At 46.9% G+C, this 17,924-nt stretch overlaps 1 protein-coding gene across 5 annotated transcripts in view; it reads right to left on the bottom strand.

The window, feature by feature from the left end:
* The window catches only part of Dpp6 (dipeptidyl peptidase like 6), a 927,623-nt gene that overhangs the window by 19,370 nt on the left and 890,329 nt on the right, over window positions 1–17,924 (bottom strand). For all 5 annotated transcript variants that reach the window (XM_021163977.1, XM_021163979.1, XM_021163976.1 and 2 more), the window contains exon 17: window positions 11,659–11,706. In XM_021163977.1, coding sequence (XP_021019636.1) covers window positions 11,659–11,706 — 48 coding nt within the window. The remainder of the gene's footprint in view (window positions 1–11,658; window positions 11,707–17,924) is intronic.

Here is a 17,924-nt window from a genome sequence, read left to right as displayed (position 1 = left end):
AATGTAAAAGGGAACTGTTTTCAAGGGGCTCTGCCTTTAGCTCTAAAGTTCCCTGGAAGGCTAGGATCAGAAAATGTTTTAAAGCTATGGTCCTATGAGGAATGTTGGGGTCTTTCATGAGCCCTTGAAAATAAAACCATCCCACAGTCTTGTTTCTTGAAGGCATCAGAGGTTAACTCATGGCTGTCGTGGGTAACACACAGCATTGTGTGACTCCACGATCTCCACCATCTGTGGGAGCAGGAATGGCGTACTTTTGGTAGGGTGGGGCAGGGGGAGTTCCTGTGCCTGTGAGGAGCTGATAAGCAGCTGAAAATGCTTGGCAAGCTGCCAAGTGCACATGGCCGTCCAGCAGCTACGGCTTTCACCTTTCACCTTTGGCAGACGCTGGCTGACACTGGGCGGGTTCTGCCTGAAGCTCCTTCCCCCTTCCCGCCCCCGTGTGGTCTTTTGCCATCCTTCTAAGACAGTCACAAATGAAACTGGACTGAGAGGCACTCCAGGGGTTTCAGGAATCCAATGCTCTGTAAGGTGCCAGAGCTCAGCCTGCCTGAGGAAACCGAGGGATGACTGCTAACCATTCCCTGCTCCATGTGTGAATTCAACAACACAATGGGAAATGAACGTCCAGCAAATTGATTGTAGAGTCTTTGGCATTTGAGAGACTAATTACATATGGAAGTTAATGTTTAGTGAATGCTGGGATTCTGACCTGGTTCACTGATAGCCCCAGACCAAAGCTAGTGTAAGAATCAGGGCATAGACTTAAGATGTTATGTCAAAGCTTCAGCTCATGGAGGTCCCCCTTGTGCTGGCTGGGTTTGTGGCAACTTGGTACAAACTAGAGTCATCTGGGAACAGGGAACCTCAGCTGGGAGAATGCCTTCATAAAACTGGCCTGCAGACAGGTCTGTAGTGCATTTTCTTGATTGATCACTAATGTGGGAGGGCCCAACTCCTGGTGGATGGTGCTATCCCTGGGCTGGTGGTCCTGGGTTCTGTAGAAAGCAGGCTGAGCACTCCGCGAGGAGCAAGCCAGTAAGCAGCACTTTCTAGGGCCTCTGCTTCAGTCTTTTCCTCAGGTTCCTGCCTGGAGTAACCTAGATGAGCTATAAGGTGAGATAAACCTTTCCCCCTGCAAGTTGCATTTGGTCATGGAGTTTCATCACAGCTCTACCTAAGATAACCTGAGAAGAACCTTCCATGGTTATCACTCTGACTGAGTATGTGACTGATCTAGGTATGCCATGGGGAAGGGACCTGGGGTGTGTGCAGGGAGATAGGGGTGACATGGCTGCACACGTAGAGGCTCATGGGTATCAGCACAATCAGCAAAGATGAGTACATGGATCTCACTCAGCTTCTGCCACCAGGACCCTATGGGAACTTCATCTGTGTGAGCGGGTAGGTGCCAGGACCTGCCCAGAGCCTCTCACAATCGGCTCAACTCTCCTTAAATGTAATTCACATAGGCTGGCTTTAAATGTCACTCTGCAATCTTACATGCTGTTTTGGAGGGAGAGGTTCAAACTCGGATCACAAATATGTGTGGCTGTCCACCCAGCGAGGCTTTCCTAGAGCTAATACAGAGATAACTAAATACCCATCATCCACGTCCAGCCCTGTCAGTTCTGGCCTTGTGTGGGGCGTAGCAGGTTCTAATTACTCAGTGACTATTCAGGCTGCCTTTGAATAGCTTGCTCCCCTCTATTGAAATCCCACTTTCTGCAGAAGAGCACCAAAGCAACAGACTATTAAATTTAGTTAAATATTAGATTTCCCATTTAATGATTGCCCACACAGCCGGGCTTATCAGCAGAGAACTGGTGGTCTCACGGGGGAGTTGGGTTAAGTTAGTTTATTTGTTCCCCTAATTGCATTCAAAGAGGGCAGGAGCTCAGAGGAGATATAAGAAAAGATCGGTGCATTCCCCGGGGACTCTACTTCTGACTGCGGGGCAGCAGGGACCTCCAGGCTGCAGCACACACATGGCCACTCCTTAATTAAATGTGAGCCCCTCTAATATTTGGTGGAATTAGCTATTATCAGATCTGGACACAGTGAGCCCACAGAGACAAATGTCTACTCAGGAAGCCACTCCCTTGGCTGTGTGGCCTGCGGGCTGTTCCCACATGGCCCTGGGGCTTGGAGCAATCACTGCTCTGCCAAGGCATTGGAAACCAGTGATCAAACTGCAATGGAAATCATACGCAACTGACCTAGAGGGGAAAGGGCTACCTGGTTCACGTTTCTTTTCTGTAGACTTTGACGCTCCAGGCTGTGTGAATAGATGTACTTTCTGCTTCTCGAGTGTGCTGCGTGGGCATCTGATGGTCAGGCAATCCCATTCCCCCACCCCCACTGACTTTTTTCATTGCTTCCCCATGCATTATTCTTCCTTGTGCTTGCTCTTTGTGGCAGAGTCCATCCACATCCCTCGGCTAACTCAAAGAACAGACCCAGAAGTATAAAGATAGTTCAACTTGGTCCACCTCGGTTAGACCTGTCTTTACTCTGAGCCCTGTTTCCTTGTTACATTCAGCTTGATAGTTTGTGACACAGAGTGAATGTTCTTTGGGCCATTTCTCCCCTCCTTGATTCTCTGACTAACCACTGAGCATCTAGAGGGCAGAGTCAGATAAGTGGTCTTATTTCTAGACTCCAACATCATGCTGGACATCATGATGAGGGCTGCTGCATGTGTCCAACAACTAGGGGTACTACATTCATGAAGGATGATACTGTGTTTGGCACACAGGTCAGCTGCTGGTGCCCCTGTGTCCCCTGAGAGTTGTTTGCAGGGAGTAAGATCTCTGGGTCTTTCCTGGTTCTCTCTGCAGGCATCCCTGAGGGTGTGGACACCATGTACCTGGCTTATTCTCCACTTGATGTTTGTTATGTGTTAACTTGCTAAGATTCTATGCTAAGACCTCAAACAAAGCTAGCCATTGGCCCTTCCCAGAAGGTTTCCATGTGCAACTCTGGGGTTCAGAAGACTTTTCACAACCAACAGAAGGTTTTGTGGAATTGACTCGGAGGTCTCTGCCCAGGGTGCGTATTCCCACATCCTTTGCATCAAGGCCTCACACACAGGGCAGCAGACTTCTGAGTTATCTATTCCTGGTCCCCTTGCCAGCAGGTGGGCTCCACACTGTGGACTTGGGGCCACTGAGTCTGGGTTGACCTAGACAACTCATGGTGTTGGGCAAGGACAATACAGAAGGTGTCTGGCCCTTTGACATCAACAAAACAGTCAAGAGATTTGACTAAGCTTGAAATACATACACCTCTCATTGTTATCCTTGGATAACAATTGTCATTTTTTTTTGTATGTAACCTGGAAGGAGTTTTAAAAAAAAATAGAGGGGGCTGGAGAGATGGCTCAGAGGTTAAGAGCAGTGGCTGCTCTTCCAGAGGATTCTCAGCACCCACCCGGGGCTCACAGGTGTAACTCCTATTCCAGAGGGTCCAGTGCCCTCTTCTGGCCTCCAAAGATACATAGCATCTAAGTGAGGTGCAGATTCATATGCAGAATAAACACACACTACAGAAAATAAAGTTACTAATAAGTAGTGGAGCTATTATAGCTCTTCTCATCTGTCTGTTCCAATGTTTTTGGAAGCAGGAGAATGTGTGTACTCTCTCACAGCTGTTCAGAGGTTAGGAGGAGGTGCCCATTCATATACCACAGCTGCATCTCTGGGGGAGATCACCCCTGCATTACTGAATGGCGGTAGCAGTATGTAGCGTGTTCTAGCTGCTTTCTGTGTGCCTGTGACAATTCAGTATGACCTTATAGACACCAAAACTGTCTATAAGTTTCTATAAGACGTTTAGAAGATTTCATGCCTGTAGGCCACCAGTACAGAGTGTGCTGGGGTGCGAACCAGCAGAGGATGCCAGCATCACTTTAAACAGTAAAACCTAATGCATACATTTGACTATTAAAAAAGAAATGTTTAAAAACTGTTGGAAGAGATGAGAGTAGAAGCGAACTTAGGTTCCATGGGATCGCATCATGACTCTGTTCCAATGAAAACATTGTTGGCCCAGTTTTTCTTTTTCCTTTCTGTTTGGTGCCTAGGTTGGAAACCAGGGCTGGGTGGATGCTAGCTAGGCAAGTGCTCTCCCCCTGAGGCACACCCCAGCCCATGCAGCTATCTCTTCAGAAAAAGCTCTCAGAAAACAACTCAAACCTATGAGGAAACCAGAGGAGTCACACGTCAGATGTCTTGCATATCAGATATTTACACTGTGATTCATAACAGTAGAAAATTATGGTTATGAAGTGGCAATGAAAATAATTTTATGGTTGGGGTCATCACAATATGAGAAACTGTATTAAAGGGTTGTTGCATTGAGAAGGTTGCGAACCACTGCTCTAATGAATGATTTGTGGCCTGTGGCTAGGTTTACATCTAAATGGGATGTGTCTAGGCAAGTAGTCTTGGCTGTCCTGGAACTCACTATGTAGACTATGCTGGCCTAAACTCATAGAGATCTACCTGCCTCAGTGCTTGACTCCAGGCCTGGGATTAAAGGTGTCCTACAGGCTGCCTTTCCCGCCCCCCCATCCCCACCCATGGCCACCAAATTACTCCTTATGCCTTTAATCCCAGCACTCAGGAGGCAGAGCCAGGCAGATCTCTGAGTTCGAGGCCAGCCTGGTCTACAGAGTGAGTTCCAGGACAGCCAAGGCTACACAGAGAAACCCTGTCTCGAAAAACAAAAAAAAAAAATATTTGAAAACTGTAGTTATTAGATACAAACTTGCCTTGTGTGGTGTAAAAGCTGGGATTAAATTAGGTCCTAGGATACAGAAGTGATGCATTGTGTCTGTGCATTGTACACAGGTCCTGCTATCAGAGATGTTATCCATGGCTGTGGCAGGGTAGGCTGTCTCAACTGAGACCTGGCTAAATTTCCTGAGAAGTCTCTGGCACTGTTGAAGGACAGGTGCTACAGCAGATGAGTGTCACTTGGCTTGTCACTTCAGTGCTACTGAAGGGCCCTGCATTGCTCTGCTGGGGTCAGAGAAGAGCCAGGCTTTTGAGGGCCAAGGGCTATAGAAAATCTGCAAGACCCTCTTCTATGGTTACATGGGCTTTAGGGGCAAGGTGGTTCTGTTTCATTATTTAGAGTAGGGGTCATGGATAACAGGCTAGCCTCAACTTGCTATAAACCTGAACATGACCTTGAACTTTTGATCTTCCTGCCTCTACCTGCCCCCCACCAAGTGCTAGGATTTCAAGTCTAATACCATGCAGGTGTTAGGGATCAAACCCAGGATTCTGTGCGATAGGCAAGCACAAGTGAGCTCCATCCCTAGCTCACAAGGTGGCTTTCAAATCCCCTCCTCTCCCTCCTGCCCTCTCCCCCTTACGTCTCCTCCTTTCCTCATCTGGGAATTGGGGAAAAAAGACCCCATTCTTAGCAGTGACCTTGGGACCTCTTTACCAATGAGGCCTTCCTATCCCTACTGCCCACTGATACCAGAAGTCTCCTAGGAGGGGAGTCTGACAAGTGATCTCAGGTCCTGCACAGAGACCCTTTAAACTGCATTGCACCTTCTTGAGTGGTTTGTGCCTAGTAGGTGGTACTCAATACTGGGCAGTGAAGGTGAGCATGTCAACCAACCAACCCCCAAATAGGCTGCATCAAATGGGAAGGCGGAAAGCTGTCTTCAGTGGGATTGAGTTGTGGAGACCCAGAAGCCTGACTGGACTCCAGGTCTCCTGAACTGAGTTCAGGATAGGTAAGCAGGAAGGGGGTGTCCACAGACACGGCCCATTCATTTTCTCTTGGAAGATGTGACAGTGTGTGAACACTCTGTGATCCCAGCTCTTTCTCACATGGGGCCTTAGCCAGCATCTGCCTTGTACTGCCAGCTACATGAGCACTAGAACCAGGCTCAGACAGATGTGGCTTTGCTGCTACTTTCTGCATCTCTACATGACGAGAAGCTTCAGACACATGAGCAGCCTTTGGTGCCCACAATAATGACATCCGTAAGGAAACAGCTTTTAAATTATTCAGCATCACATCTGTGAAAACCCCACAGGCTCTGTTTGCAGATATGATTTTCTAAAGGGGGAAAAGTCAAGTATTCCCAGGGGCAGGGAGGCTGGGGATGATGCCGTGGAGGGCCAAGCTCTCTATAGTAGTAATTCCAACTTTTCTAACAGGGATGGGTTAAAAGAGAATGATGAGCCCCACTGCTGTCCAATCACAGCCCTCCTGACAGGCCAACCCCTTTACCGTGCTCCTGACACACAGGCTGCTCAAGGCAAGGCATCCTGCAGTTTCCTTAGAACCACCTGTCCGTGAGCTTGATGGTCCGCACGCTGCCTCTCTGCATACACTGGATTGTTATTTTCCTCAGCAAGGCCCAAGGACTCCTCAGAGGTGCACTCCCAACAGAGAAGGAGTCCGATGGACTTGGTACACCCTGGCCTAGCAGTAGAAGGTTCAGAAACCACAGACTCAGAGTTCCCTCAGCTGATTGCACGCAGAGAGATTGGAAGAGGTGTCTCAGAAGCCACCATTTCCTCAGGGATGGGGGTCAGAATTCCTGGGTCCTGGCGGCTAAGCAGACAGCAGCTATGGGCTGAAACCTGCTCACTGGAGTGTGGGAAAGGTACAAGGGAGCTTCAGGTTTCTTGTTCTTTTAGACCTTATGGTTTCTGTGTGTTTCAAAGTATATCTGGGCATGAGGTGCAAGTCTGAACACTAGATTCCTTTGTGTTCCATGGACATGGTAACCACTGGGCCTGAAGGGACTTTTAGAAGGTATTACCTACCAGTGGCCCTATACTGTGACTGCAGCTGGTCACATGCCGACATGTGTATATTCAAGAAGTCTTGAATTCTGGAGTGTTTGGATTTTACATTATTGGGTTGGGGACACTTTCTCAGCCTGTAAGGGAAAACGTACTGTAAGGAGTCATGCTAATTTGACTGGAAATGCAGCCTGCTGCTAGGGCACTTGGGAAATTCACCAAGGTCCATGCCTCCACTCACCTAACCTATGCTGAGAAATCCACAGATGCACACAGCATTCCTGGCATGGCCTGTAACACATGCCCCTGATCTCAAGATACCAGCGGGATGGTCTGGAGGGTGAGCAGAGTGTCCAGCTGTTACGTGGCACTCTGTGGGCTTCTGTAGGCCCTCATTGTGCAGAACCCAGGCTGGTGAGGTGGCCTGTGTGCTACTCTGCTTCACTGCGCACTTTTACTGCTCCTGGAACAATGATGATGATGATGACAATGACAATGACAATGAAGAAGAAGAAGAAGAAGAAGAAGAAGATGATGATGACAACGATGAAGATGATGAAGATGATGATAACGATGACAATAATGACAATGACGATGATGACGACGTCTCTCCTTTTCTCTTTCCATATATTCAGCTATAGGTATGGGTATCCATAGTTCATGTGTGGAGGTCAGAGGATATTCTTTGGTATGGGTCCTCACCTTCCACTTCTTTTGTTCTCTGTCCAGGGAATTTTTATAATTTTGGAAGGAAAGTGACTGATCTGAGCCCTACCTGGCCCTAAGACTGGGCTTTGGTGCCTGTCTGAGGCATACATACACAGTGTCTGCCAAGAGGCTATGATCATGGCATGGACAAGATCCTATGACCTAGGCCAGGCACCCGGGGCTGGAAGGTACGTGTGGCCTCATCCAGGAGACAAGCACAGGCATTACTTTCCAGGCTATCATTTCTAGTGGTGCTATGTTGGGCTGTGGCTTGCTGTAGCAGGGCCAGCAGCCACATTACAAGTTCCACGCACAGGAAAAAGTCACACATTCCCACAGACACCAGGACACTAGACACAGTGCTGGCTCTGACACTTGATGGGGCCCACAGCTCAGCTTTCTTTTGCAGGTGACCCTGGCCTGCTCCTGATAGAGCAGGAGCTCACAGGAGCTGCAGAGGGTGGCAGACTGGCACTGAAGCTCAGGGCTATAGGCTAAGGCTCAGACAATTATTTGTAAGTCATTTGTATTTTGTGTGCCTGAGACTGATGCATTCAACAGACTACATTCAGATGTGTAAACTTTTCACCTTTGAGCTGTATGAGCTCACTGGAGTATCTGCTCGCTTGAGACTGTCTCTTACCCTCCTCTCCCTTCTCCCTGCCCTCTGGCTCTCTCTCCCTTCCTTTCTTCTCCCCTTGAAGCTATTTGCTCCTGAACATGCAGCTTCTAGGAGAAATTACTTCTTAGCTGGCAGGATTTTTACGGACTTCTCCTCAACCTCCTCCTTTGTGAATTGGAGCAGACCCTGCCAATCTTATTGCCCTCATGGAGATGGGAAAGAAGACCCTGTGAGGTGCACCAGATAGCAGCTGGCATTTTAGGTTTTTTGGGTTTTGTGTGTGGGGGGGTTTTTTTTTTGTTTTTTTGTTTTGTTTTGTTTTGTTTTGTTTGTTTTGGACAGGGTCCTGTAATATAGGCTAGGTTGGATTTAAACTTGTCTTAAAAAGAAAAATTTATTTATTTTTATTTTATGTGTATGTGTATTTGCCTGCATGTATGCCTGCACATCACATGTGTGCAATGCCCAATGGAGGCCAGAGCACCTCCTGACAGGGTTCCAGCCAGTGTAACTGACACAGGCTGGTGACAGATATCCCACATGCTCTGCCCACACTCTCTTTCCTGGACTCCTGTAGGATGGGTTTCATGTCCAGGGGCATCCAACAGGTGGGTTGTTGTGTTGTCACATGTGGACTGAACTACACACTCATATCCCCCACAGGACGTTGAAGCTATAACTCTTGGTGCCTGTGAAGGTGGTCTTCACTGCAAAGAGGATCAGTGTTTAGGTGAGGTCACTAGGGTGGACTCTAATTCAGTACACCTGTGACCTCACACTAAGAAATAGACACAGATGATGCACACACAGGTGGAAGTGGGCATCTTGGGTAACTAGTGCCGTGGCTCTGCCAGGAAGGAGGCGTGGGCAGGGCTATAAAGCCTCAGCACTCATCCCATTCTGTTCGCAGCAGAACATCAGGTTGTAAGAAGGGAGAACGCCTCATAGAGAATCAGGAAGTTATCCACAAACTCTTACATGTCGGCAAATAATACAAACAGTAATGCTCCCTCTCCACTCCTCCCCCTCCTCCTCTCCCCCCTCCTCTCCCCTTTCTCATTCTCTTCCTCTTCCTTCTCTTCCCCCTCCTCTTCTTCTCCCTCCTTTCCCCCCTTTTCCTTCCCTTCCTTATTCTCTTCTTCTCTTCCTCCCCCTCCCCTTCCCCTCCCTCTTTTCCTCCCCCTCCTCATTCTCCTCCTCTCCCTCCCCCTTCTTCTTCTCCTCAGCCCCCTTCCTCTCCCCTTTCCCCTCCTTCTTTTCTAGAAGAGGTTTCTCTTGTATTTCTGGCTGTTCTGGAACTCTCTCTTTGTAGACCAGGCCTGCCTCTATCTCCTGAATGCTGGGATTAAAGATGTACACTACTAGGGTTTGTTTGTTTGTTTTTTGGAGGGGGCAGGGTAAGATCTCTTTATTATATAGGTCTGGCTGTTCTGGAACTCGGTATGTGGATTAAGTTGGTCTTGAACTCACAGAGATCCACCTGCCTCTGCCTATGTTGGGATGGGATTGAAGGCCTATGCCACCATGCCCAGCTCCAGCACATGCTTTCTTAAGGGAGGCAATTCAGAGACTCTGCAGCAGTCTGATTTTTAAGTGTGAAGACATCAGGTAGGGTTTAGGCAGGAATAACTTGTTATGCTGTTGAAGACCACAGAGGTCACTTGGGTTGGAAGCTGTAGCTCACTCAGGGTTCTTGCCTGCTGTGTGCCCACTGGGGTGGGCAGCATCTTGGCAGATGGTGACATCAAGAAATTACACGAGGATCTTTCAGGGGACATGGACAAAAACACCAGATCTTCAAACCTCCCAGTCTCTTAGAACAGTCCCCAGGCAAGGCTGGAGCTGAGGCCTGGGAGCAGGTTCTCTTCCCTCTAAACCCACCCCTACTGGGGCAGAAAGACTGTCAGCCTTCCCACAAGTACCACAGCATCCTCTCAGCTCAGCGCTTGTTCCCATCCACTCTAATAGGAACACTCAAACTTTCCCCTCCCTCCTTCCCTCTCCCCTCTCTCCCATTTCCCTCTCTTTGAGTCAGGGCCTCATGGAGTTCATGCGGGCCTCAAACCCCTGCCCTCGAGTTTTCTGTGTATCCAAGGATAACTTTTAACTGTTGCTCCTCCGTCTATTCCCTAGTGCGTGGGTGACAAGTGTGTGCCACTGTACACAGTCTAGGTGGTGTTGGGGTCTGAACCCAGGGCTTCGAGAATGCTGAGAGAGCCAAATTCCAGTACCAACTTCCTTTGCATTTAAAGAATCTGATCACCTATTTACTTTTGGTTTTCTTACTCATGCTGGAATTCTGAATCCTTAATCCATTGCAGGCCTGGCAGACTGCTCCCACGATTTGGCATGTTTCTTTAACCACATCTATTTTACCCAGCTTCAAATGTTTGAACCTGGAGCTGCATATATGTTTGATTTTCTTCCAGGGCAGGATATAGTACTGAGGTATCTTGGTGGGAAGGGTGATGGCAGAGGAGAGACAGGACCTCCTGGGAATAGGAGAAAGGAGGGGCCAAGGGCACCGTTCTTTTACTTTTTAGCTTTTTCATCTACCACACCCAGGATCCCAATGTCCCAAACACAGTTCGTGTGGTAGTCTGCACCAGGCGCTGTCCGGTGAAAACCTACAAGTTCCTTTAGCGGCTGAAAATTCTGAAAGTCCTGTGCTTTGGAAGACCCATTTGACTTGGATTCCTCCAAGTCCTTTTCACCTGGCCTTTGACCTTGGCTTCTGGCCCGTCTTTGGCTTGTGTTGTGTTGTCTCAGTGGGCCTCCTCCTGGGTCAGTTTAGTAAGAACCTTCTGATTACCCTGGCCTGTCTGACCATGTCCTTATCCTTACCCCTGATGTCCACTTCCTCAACATGACCACAGTAAGAACAAGGCCCATCAGCAAGACTTCCTGCCACTGTCTGCTCTCAGGGATCTCCCATCTACTCTCTGCTCTGGCTGCATTTGGAGTTGAGCTTCCTCCCTCTCTAGTGGCATAGCTACCGTCATGGCCCTCCCTCAGGTCTCCCCAAGATCCTAACAATCCTCAGGTAACTCTTATTACGTTGATAATAACCTTACCTTAATGGCTTAGTCATTTACCTGTAATGGAGAAGCCATCTCTCTAGCCTATGTAACCCTGTCTAAATCACCCTGTAATATGATTCTTCCATATCACGGACATGACCCTCTGACCTGCAGGCAGATACACCTCCGAGTACCCATGGAGCCTTGTTCTCAGAGCAGGTCTTAGAGGAGGAAAGAGTGAAGCCTCCTCCTGACTGATTGAGGTTCGAATCCAGCACACCCAGAAGATTTCAGCCATAATCTGGGTACCTAGGGAATGGCCACCCAGCCTCAGCACTCACAGGCTCTTCTGGATCCTAGACATTTTTAGGGAGCCAGAGCTTCAGCTGTGTCACACTGGTCCTTGTGACCATTTTATTTAGCCTGCACAGGATTCCAGAGGGGCGTGAGTGGGGGTCGGGCGGACTGTTTCACAAATCTTGGCTTTCACTCCTGAAGCTCAGAAATATCGAAGAGGAACAACACTTACTTCTCTTATCCGTGGTGTTATGCACAGTAACGGTGGGTACGCCAGGGCCTGGGTCCGAAGAACAGAGAGACCGCAGGAGAAAAAACAAAACAAGGCCATTAGTTTAGAATGAAGGAAGAAACTAAGCCTTCCTTAGGACCTGAGGTCTGCCTGGGTCCCGAGGCTAATGCAGCCAGAAGAGACACGTGTCTCAAACGTCACATCCCGATTCATTACCCGGGTCCCTGTTGATGGTACCCATGGTGACCACACGTGGGTATCTGACAGGTGTGGGGGATGCTTTTGCTACACAAAAGTGAGGATCAGAGTTTGGATCCCTAGAACTCACATGAAGGCCAAGTGGGCTTGGTAACCTGCTGTGATTCCAGCCTCAGATGACAGACACAAAGGACCCCTAGAACACGTTCACTAAGGAGATAAGCAATACTGTACACTCTGGCTTTCAATGAGAGTCTCAGCATCAATGAAGAAAGAGGAAAAACAATTGAGGTTGACTCCTGAGACCAATCCCAGGCCTCTTCATGCATGTGCATACATGCACTCATATACACATATGTATGCAAATATGCACATGCATGGATTTTATGATGGTGTCTTCTGCAGGGTGTATAATCCGTACTCTGCATGTTAGCATCTGCATCAAGGCCTGGCTATTCCATCTTTCTGTTTGCTTCTTTGATTCCTGAACAAGACACCAAGAACCTGGAAACACTTGATTCCGATGGACACCACTGATCACCCTTGTACATGTTTCCAGATCACCACATGGATTATTGAATTTGGGTTAAAGGCCTGTAACCTCATTTCCATGAATGAGCTGCAGTCCCATAATGCCTTCCTGGAATCAGTACATATTATTCAAGTCTCAAGCTTGAAAAGCTGGCCACCAGAATGCTGGAAGGAAGCTACTATAGTCTCTGACTAGTTGTCAAACTTTTGAACCCTCTCCAGTATGTGGGGAATGGGTTTTGAATGTGTGAATCTGTTCACAAAACCCCATTAACTGGAAGCTGCTCAGTTCCAGGGTTATTCAGGGTGCAGGAGTTAGGAGAAAGTTCCCAGAACAACAGTTGGCTCAGCCACCCAATGGTTCACTGCTCCGTTGCCTGCAGCAAAAGCAGGGCCCAGGAAGAAGGCTTTCTCGGTTATTTTTGTTAGGTGGATATATTATTATCTGGTAGTCTGGGGACCTTTCCCAACACCCTCATGCCTCTGTTGCTCTCGGTACTCTTGTTCCTGCTGCATGGTTTGGGGAGGCTGAGGTGTCCCCAAGGGTTGGTTGCTCTACCTGGCCCCAGGTATCTGCGTGGCTGGTGTTTCTCTTCTCTGGTGGAAAGCCTTCAATTACCCAGTCTGAAAGTGCATCTGCCCACAACCAAAGGGCTGGCCACTCATTCACTCACTAGTCTTCTGTTCCAGGGTACCATGGTACAGGCTGTGATGTCATGGCCGTGGACATTCCTGGCATGCTAGTTATCATCCCTTATTTGCAGCACTAGGGCATAGCTCCACAATGGGCAAGAGTTTGTCTCATATAGTGCTGTCATTTTCTGCCTCTAGAAACATCTGCAGAGCATTGTGGAGTAACAGGGAGCACTGGTGTGGAGCACTAAGCAGGGAAGATGCCAATGCCTTTTGGACTAGGGCAGGGGTTGAGTAGTGTGATGGTTTGTATATCCTTGGACCAGGGAGTGGCACCATCTGGAGGTGTGGCCATGTTGGAATAGGTGTGACCTGGTTGGAATGGGTGTGTCACTGTGGGTGTGAGTATAAGATCCTCACCCTAGTTGCCTGGAAGTCAGTCTTCCACTAGCAGCCTTTGGATGAAGACATAGAACCCTCAGTTCTACCTGTGCCATGCCTGCCTGGATACTGCCATTCTTCCACCTTGATGTGATAATGGGCTGAAACTCTGAATCTGTAAGCCAGCCCCAATTAAATGTTGTTTCATTAAGACTTGCCTTGGTCATGGTGTCTGTTCACAGCAGTAAAACCCTAACTAAGACAAGTAGTGATCAAAAGAGAAAAGGCAAGCATGAGACGAGGGGTCAGAGAGACACGGAGGATAGCCATGGCCAGGGTGGCGGCCTGTAGCTTGTTTTAAAAAATGAACCATGCTAAGTCTAGCCAGGCACAGGCATTCGCAGTCTTGCCCACCCCCGTGTTCAGCCCCAAGGGGGCCATATTTGGAACTACCACTTGCACTTCCCAGGCCATCCATCCTCTGTGGCTACCATTTCTGCAGAAAGCCAGCTATCATTCATTCAGATCCCCTTAGCCCCATGAAGTAAGTGATAACACTAGAGATTTATACCAGCCAGATTTATAATGGTAGATCTCCAACCCCCACATGCCCGCATAAAGCTCAATTAATATAAATACAATCTGCACACCTAGATTGAGAAATTGTACCTTACACTACTCCATTGCCCATCTATGAAATGCCTAGTTATTTGCAGCTCATTCAGACCACATGGTTCTAGTTCATCATCATCTTCCTCCACCTTCTGTCCTCTGTCTCCTCTACTTCCTCTCCTTGTCTCTCCTCCTTCTTCCTCTCCTTCCTTCTCTAAAACTTCCAGCGCCACCTTTCCTTTCCACTGCACAAGCACAGGCTTTAGTCTTTATTTTACCAGTTAAAAATGGGGAGAAGGTTCATATGAAGTCACTTGAATGACTCTTCATCCAAGGCAGCCCCTCTGGGGGGGGGGGAGCAGAATTAGAATCAAAATACAAACAATACCAGGGCAATCCACAACAGTGGCCTGAGCTTGGCTGGGGCTCAGAGGTACTTGAATCTCTGTCTCTGTCTCTGTCTCTGTCTCTGTCTCTCTGTGTGTGTGTGTGTGTGTCTGTGTGTGTGCACATGCATGCATGTGTGTGATATCAATGTTATAGGATGCATATTTAGGAACAGCAATGTTGGGGCTTTGCATCTATAGACTCACAGTCAGAACTTTCTGCCTACTTTCAGAGTCTGGGTGACATGAGGGCCACAGATCCTAGTGTGGCTTAGAGACCTCATGTGAGATCTGGAGAGTTGATTCTCAAGTCCAGACCCAAGGAGGATGCTGAGATGGCTCAGTTGTTAAGAGTATATACTGAGGGTCTGAATTTGGTTCTCAGCACCCAAGATAGGTATCTGACATTGGCTCATCACTCTAGCTCCATGGGGATCTGATGCCTATGGCTTCTGAGAAACTTGTACTCATGTGTGCATATACCCACACAGACACACATATGCACATAATCAAAGATTAAAACAATCTAGGAGGTAGGAGGGGTTGTGTTAGGGGATGTCTTAGAGAAGAAGGAGGTGGAGTTGGGGGTTGATATGTTTATAAGACATGTTGCAAATAATTTAAAATTGTCAAAAATAAAAGATAAAGATAAATAAATAAAATCTAGATTTTTGCATATGACTAAAATGGAGGGATATGTCTTTCTGGTTCTGGCTTATAGCACTTAACATGATGATCTCAGGTCTTTGTGAAAGTGATGGACTTTGCTTCTTCTTAATGGCTGAAGAATTCTTCCCTCTTATATGTATGCTACACTCTCTTTATCCATTTACCAATAGGCACTCGGGTGATGCACTGACTCAGCCATCTGGACAAAGCTGTGACAAATACAGGTCCCTGGAGTATTCTGACTTTGATTCCCTCTTCTAGGACCAGCACAGCTGGTTACAGTCCTGGAACCTCCAGACCAGTTTCTATAGTGGCTGTTTTTAGTTCTTGAAATTCTTCTCTACCCCACTTCTGTGCTGTGCCCCCTCCTTATCCATCCAGAGACAGGCTGGTCAGGAAAAACGAAGGCATCTTAGTTACCTGTGAATTTCTGAGAAACAATGACAACTTTTTCTCTATAAAGACATACATCCTTGTGGTCCTGACAAAAATTATTTGTTGTTTGCCTGAAAGTCACGTGGGACTAGGCAGCCAGTATTTTTATTCACCAACTCTGGCACCCCCTACCTAAGAGGGAAGAGCCACTGGAACATGTGTCTGTACACCCTGACAGGTAGGTAAGCACTGACTGCGGGGGTTAGACTATTGAGGCACACTATATGCTTCTATTCTGAGGTCCCTTCCCACAGAGCCCATGTGGAGAACAAGGCAGTCCTTGAGAGATAAAGAGCCGTCATCTATTAGCCACACACATTTCACGGGGAGAACATTTGCAAACATAGCACGCCCCACACTCTTATTAATAATGAAAACAATGATTATTTATTCAGTGCCTACTATGTAAGCAGCACCCTGGTAACTCTTTCCTATGAATAATTTCAAGTCCAACCTTCACAGCACTTCAGACGGTTCACAGACAAGAGCAGCGGTAGAGCAAGCTTTAAGTCTTTTGTCTCATTCAGGCAGCAAGACAGTCACAGAGCTTGGACAAGGCATCGTTTTCTAAAACAGTGACTTAGTCTCTAAACAGAAATGTAAATAGCAAAGAGGGGGACTAAGTGGCAGCTGAAGGATTCCTTCATCCCTCCCCCAGAAATATCCCAGAACCTTCTAGAATACCCTAGTGTGTATCTGTCACATTTATATATAAACATAAAAAGTTGCAAATAAAATAAAATCACATGCAAAATTAACCAGGCACAAACTCTGCACAACTGTACAAATGTCTACTCTGTTAGAGCAGCCACTTGACATGAAGCTACAGAGCATCACAATGGATTTTACACTTTTACTATCAAATATATTTTATGCAATTATCTACCACCAAACACGAAAAAACCATGACAGACCTGGAACAAGAAAACCTTTATATCTTCTTTTATAACCATGTTATAAAATATTAAAATATTTAAAGCAAATATTTTAAAAGGTTTATTATACAGGTTTTTGAGACCAGGTCTCACTATATAGTTAGTCCTGGCTATCCTAGAAATAGCTTTGTAGTCCAGGCTGGCCTTGAAATCACAGATTCTCCTGTCTCTGCCTCTTGAGCAATGGGATTAAAGGTATGGGCTATCACACTTGGCTTATTGTATATGTTTATATATGTGCATATTCTATTATATATATTTTAAATTAAAATGATTTCTGTATGTGTATGGATGTTTTGCTTGCACATACGCCTTTGCACAACATGCATGTGATGCCCCCGGAGGGTAGAAGAGGGTTTTGTGTCCTCTGGAACTGGAAATACAGACAAATGTGAGGTTTCATGTAGGGGCTAGGAATTGAACCTGGGTCCTCTGGAAGAGCAATCAATGCTCTTAACTGTAGAGCTAACTTTCTAGCCATTATTATCATTTATTATTTATTATTATTATTATTTGTTTTATTAGGACTAGATCTCTTGGGGTAATCAAGAGGCTATCTTGGTACTTGCTATGTAGACCAGGCTGGCCTCAGATTCACAGAGATCCTCTTGCCTCTCTCTCCCAAGTGCTAGGATTAATGAAGAGTGCCACAAATCCCAGCTTTGTTTTTTGTATTTTTACTTATAAGTAGATATGTTTGTCTATATGCTAATATATATACATGAAAATGGTGCCTAGGAAGGCTGGAGGTATCAGATCCCCTGGAGCTGGAGTTATAGATGTTGCCTGGTATGGGTGCTGGGAACCAAACTCAGGTCCTCTTGAAGAACAGCAAATACTCTTAACCATGGAGCCATTTCTGCAACCAAAATGCTTTAAATGCACAGATAAAAATAACACAAAATACATGCATATATGCCTATAAATGTCACTAAATTTTTTTTTTTCTAAATCTTAATAGCGAACTAGGCTTGTCCTTGTTTAAAAAATGAGACAACATGGATTTGGGGTTTCCTATATATCCTTCTCAATTGGCATGAAACTCTCAATGGAGAAACACAGGGAAAGCTGGAGAGATGCTTGCTGGGTAGTGCTGGCTGTGTCATGGGGACCTGAGTGTGGATCCCAAGACACATGTCAAATCTGGTTGTGGTGGCAGTGCCTGTAACCCAACACCGTGCACTGTATGCAGTGACATACTGGAGACATGCAATCTAACTAACTGGTGAGCTCCAGGTTCTCTGGAGACCTTGTTTTAAAAGATTATGGTAAAAACAATCAAGGAAAATATCCAACACTGACGTCTGACCTTCATATGCAGACACACACATCATATAGATATGCTGAAAACATTTTAAAAATGACTCTCTAAATGTCTGCACGTCTGTATAGGACTTCCTTCCTTCCTTCCTTCCTTCCTTCCTTCCTTCCTTCCTTCCTTCCTTCCTTCCTTCCTTCCTTCCTTCCTCCCTCCCTCCCTCCCTCC

The sequence above is a fragment of the Mus caroli genome, chromosome 5 (assembly GCF_900094665.2).
Source record: "Mus caroli chromosome 5, CAROLI_EIJ_v1.1, whole genome shotgun sequence".
In the NCBI taxonomy this organism is placed as follows: Eukaryota; Metazoa; Chordata; class Mammalia; order Rodentia; family Muridae; genus Mus; species Mus caroli.
The sequence above is the reverse complement of the archived record's forward strand: the minus strand, read 5'-3'. Positions and strand labels throughout refer to the sequence as shown.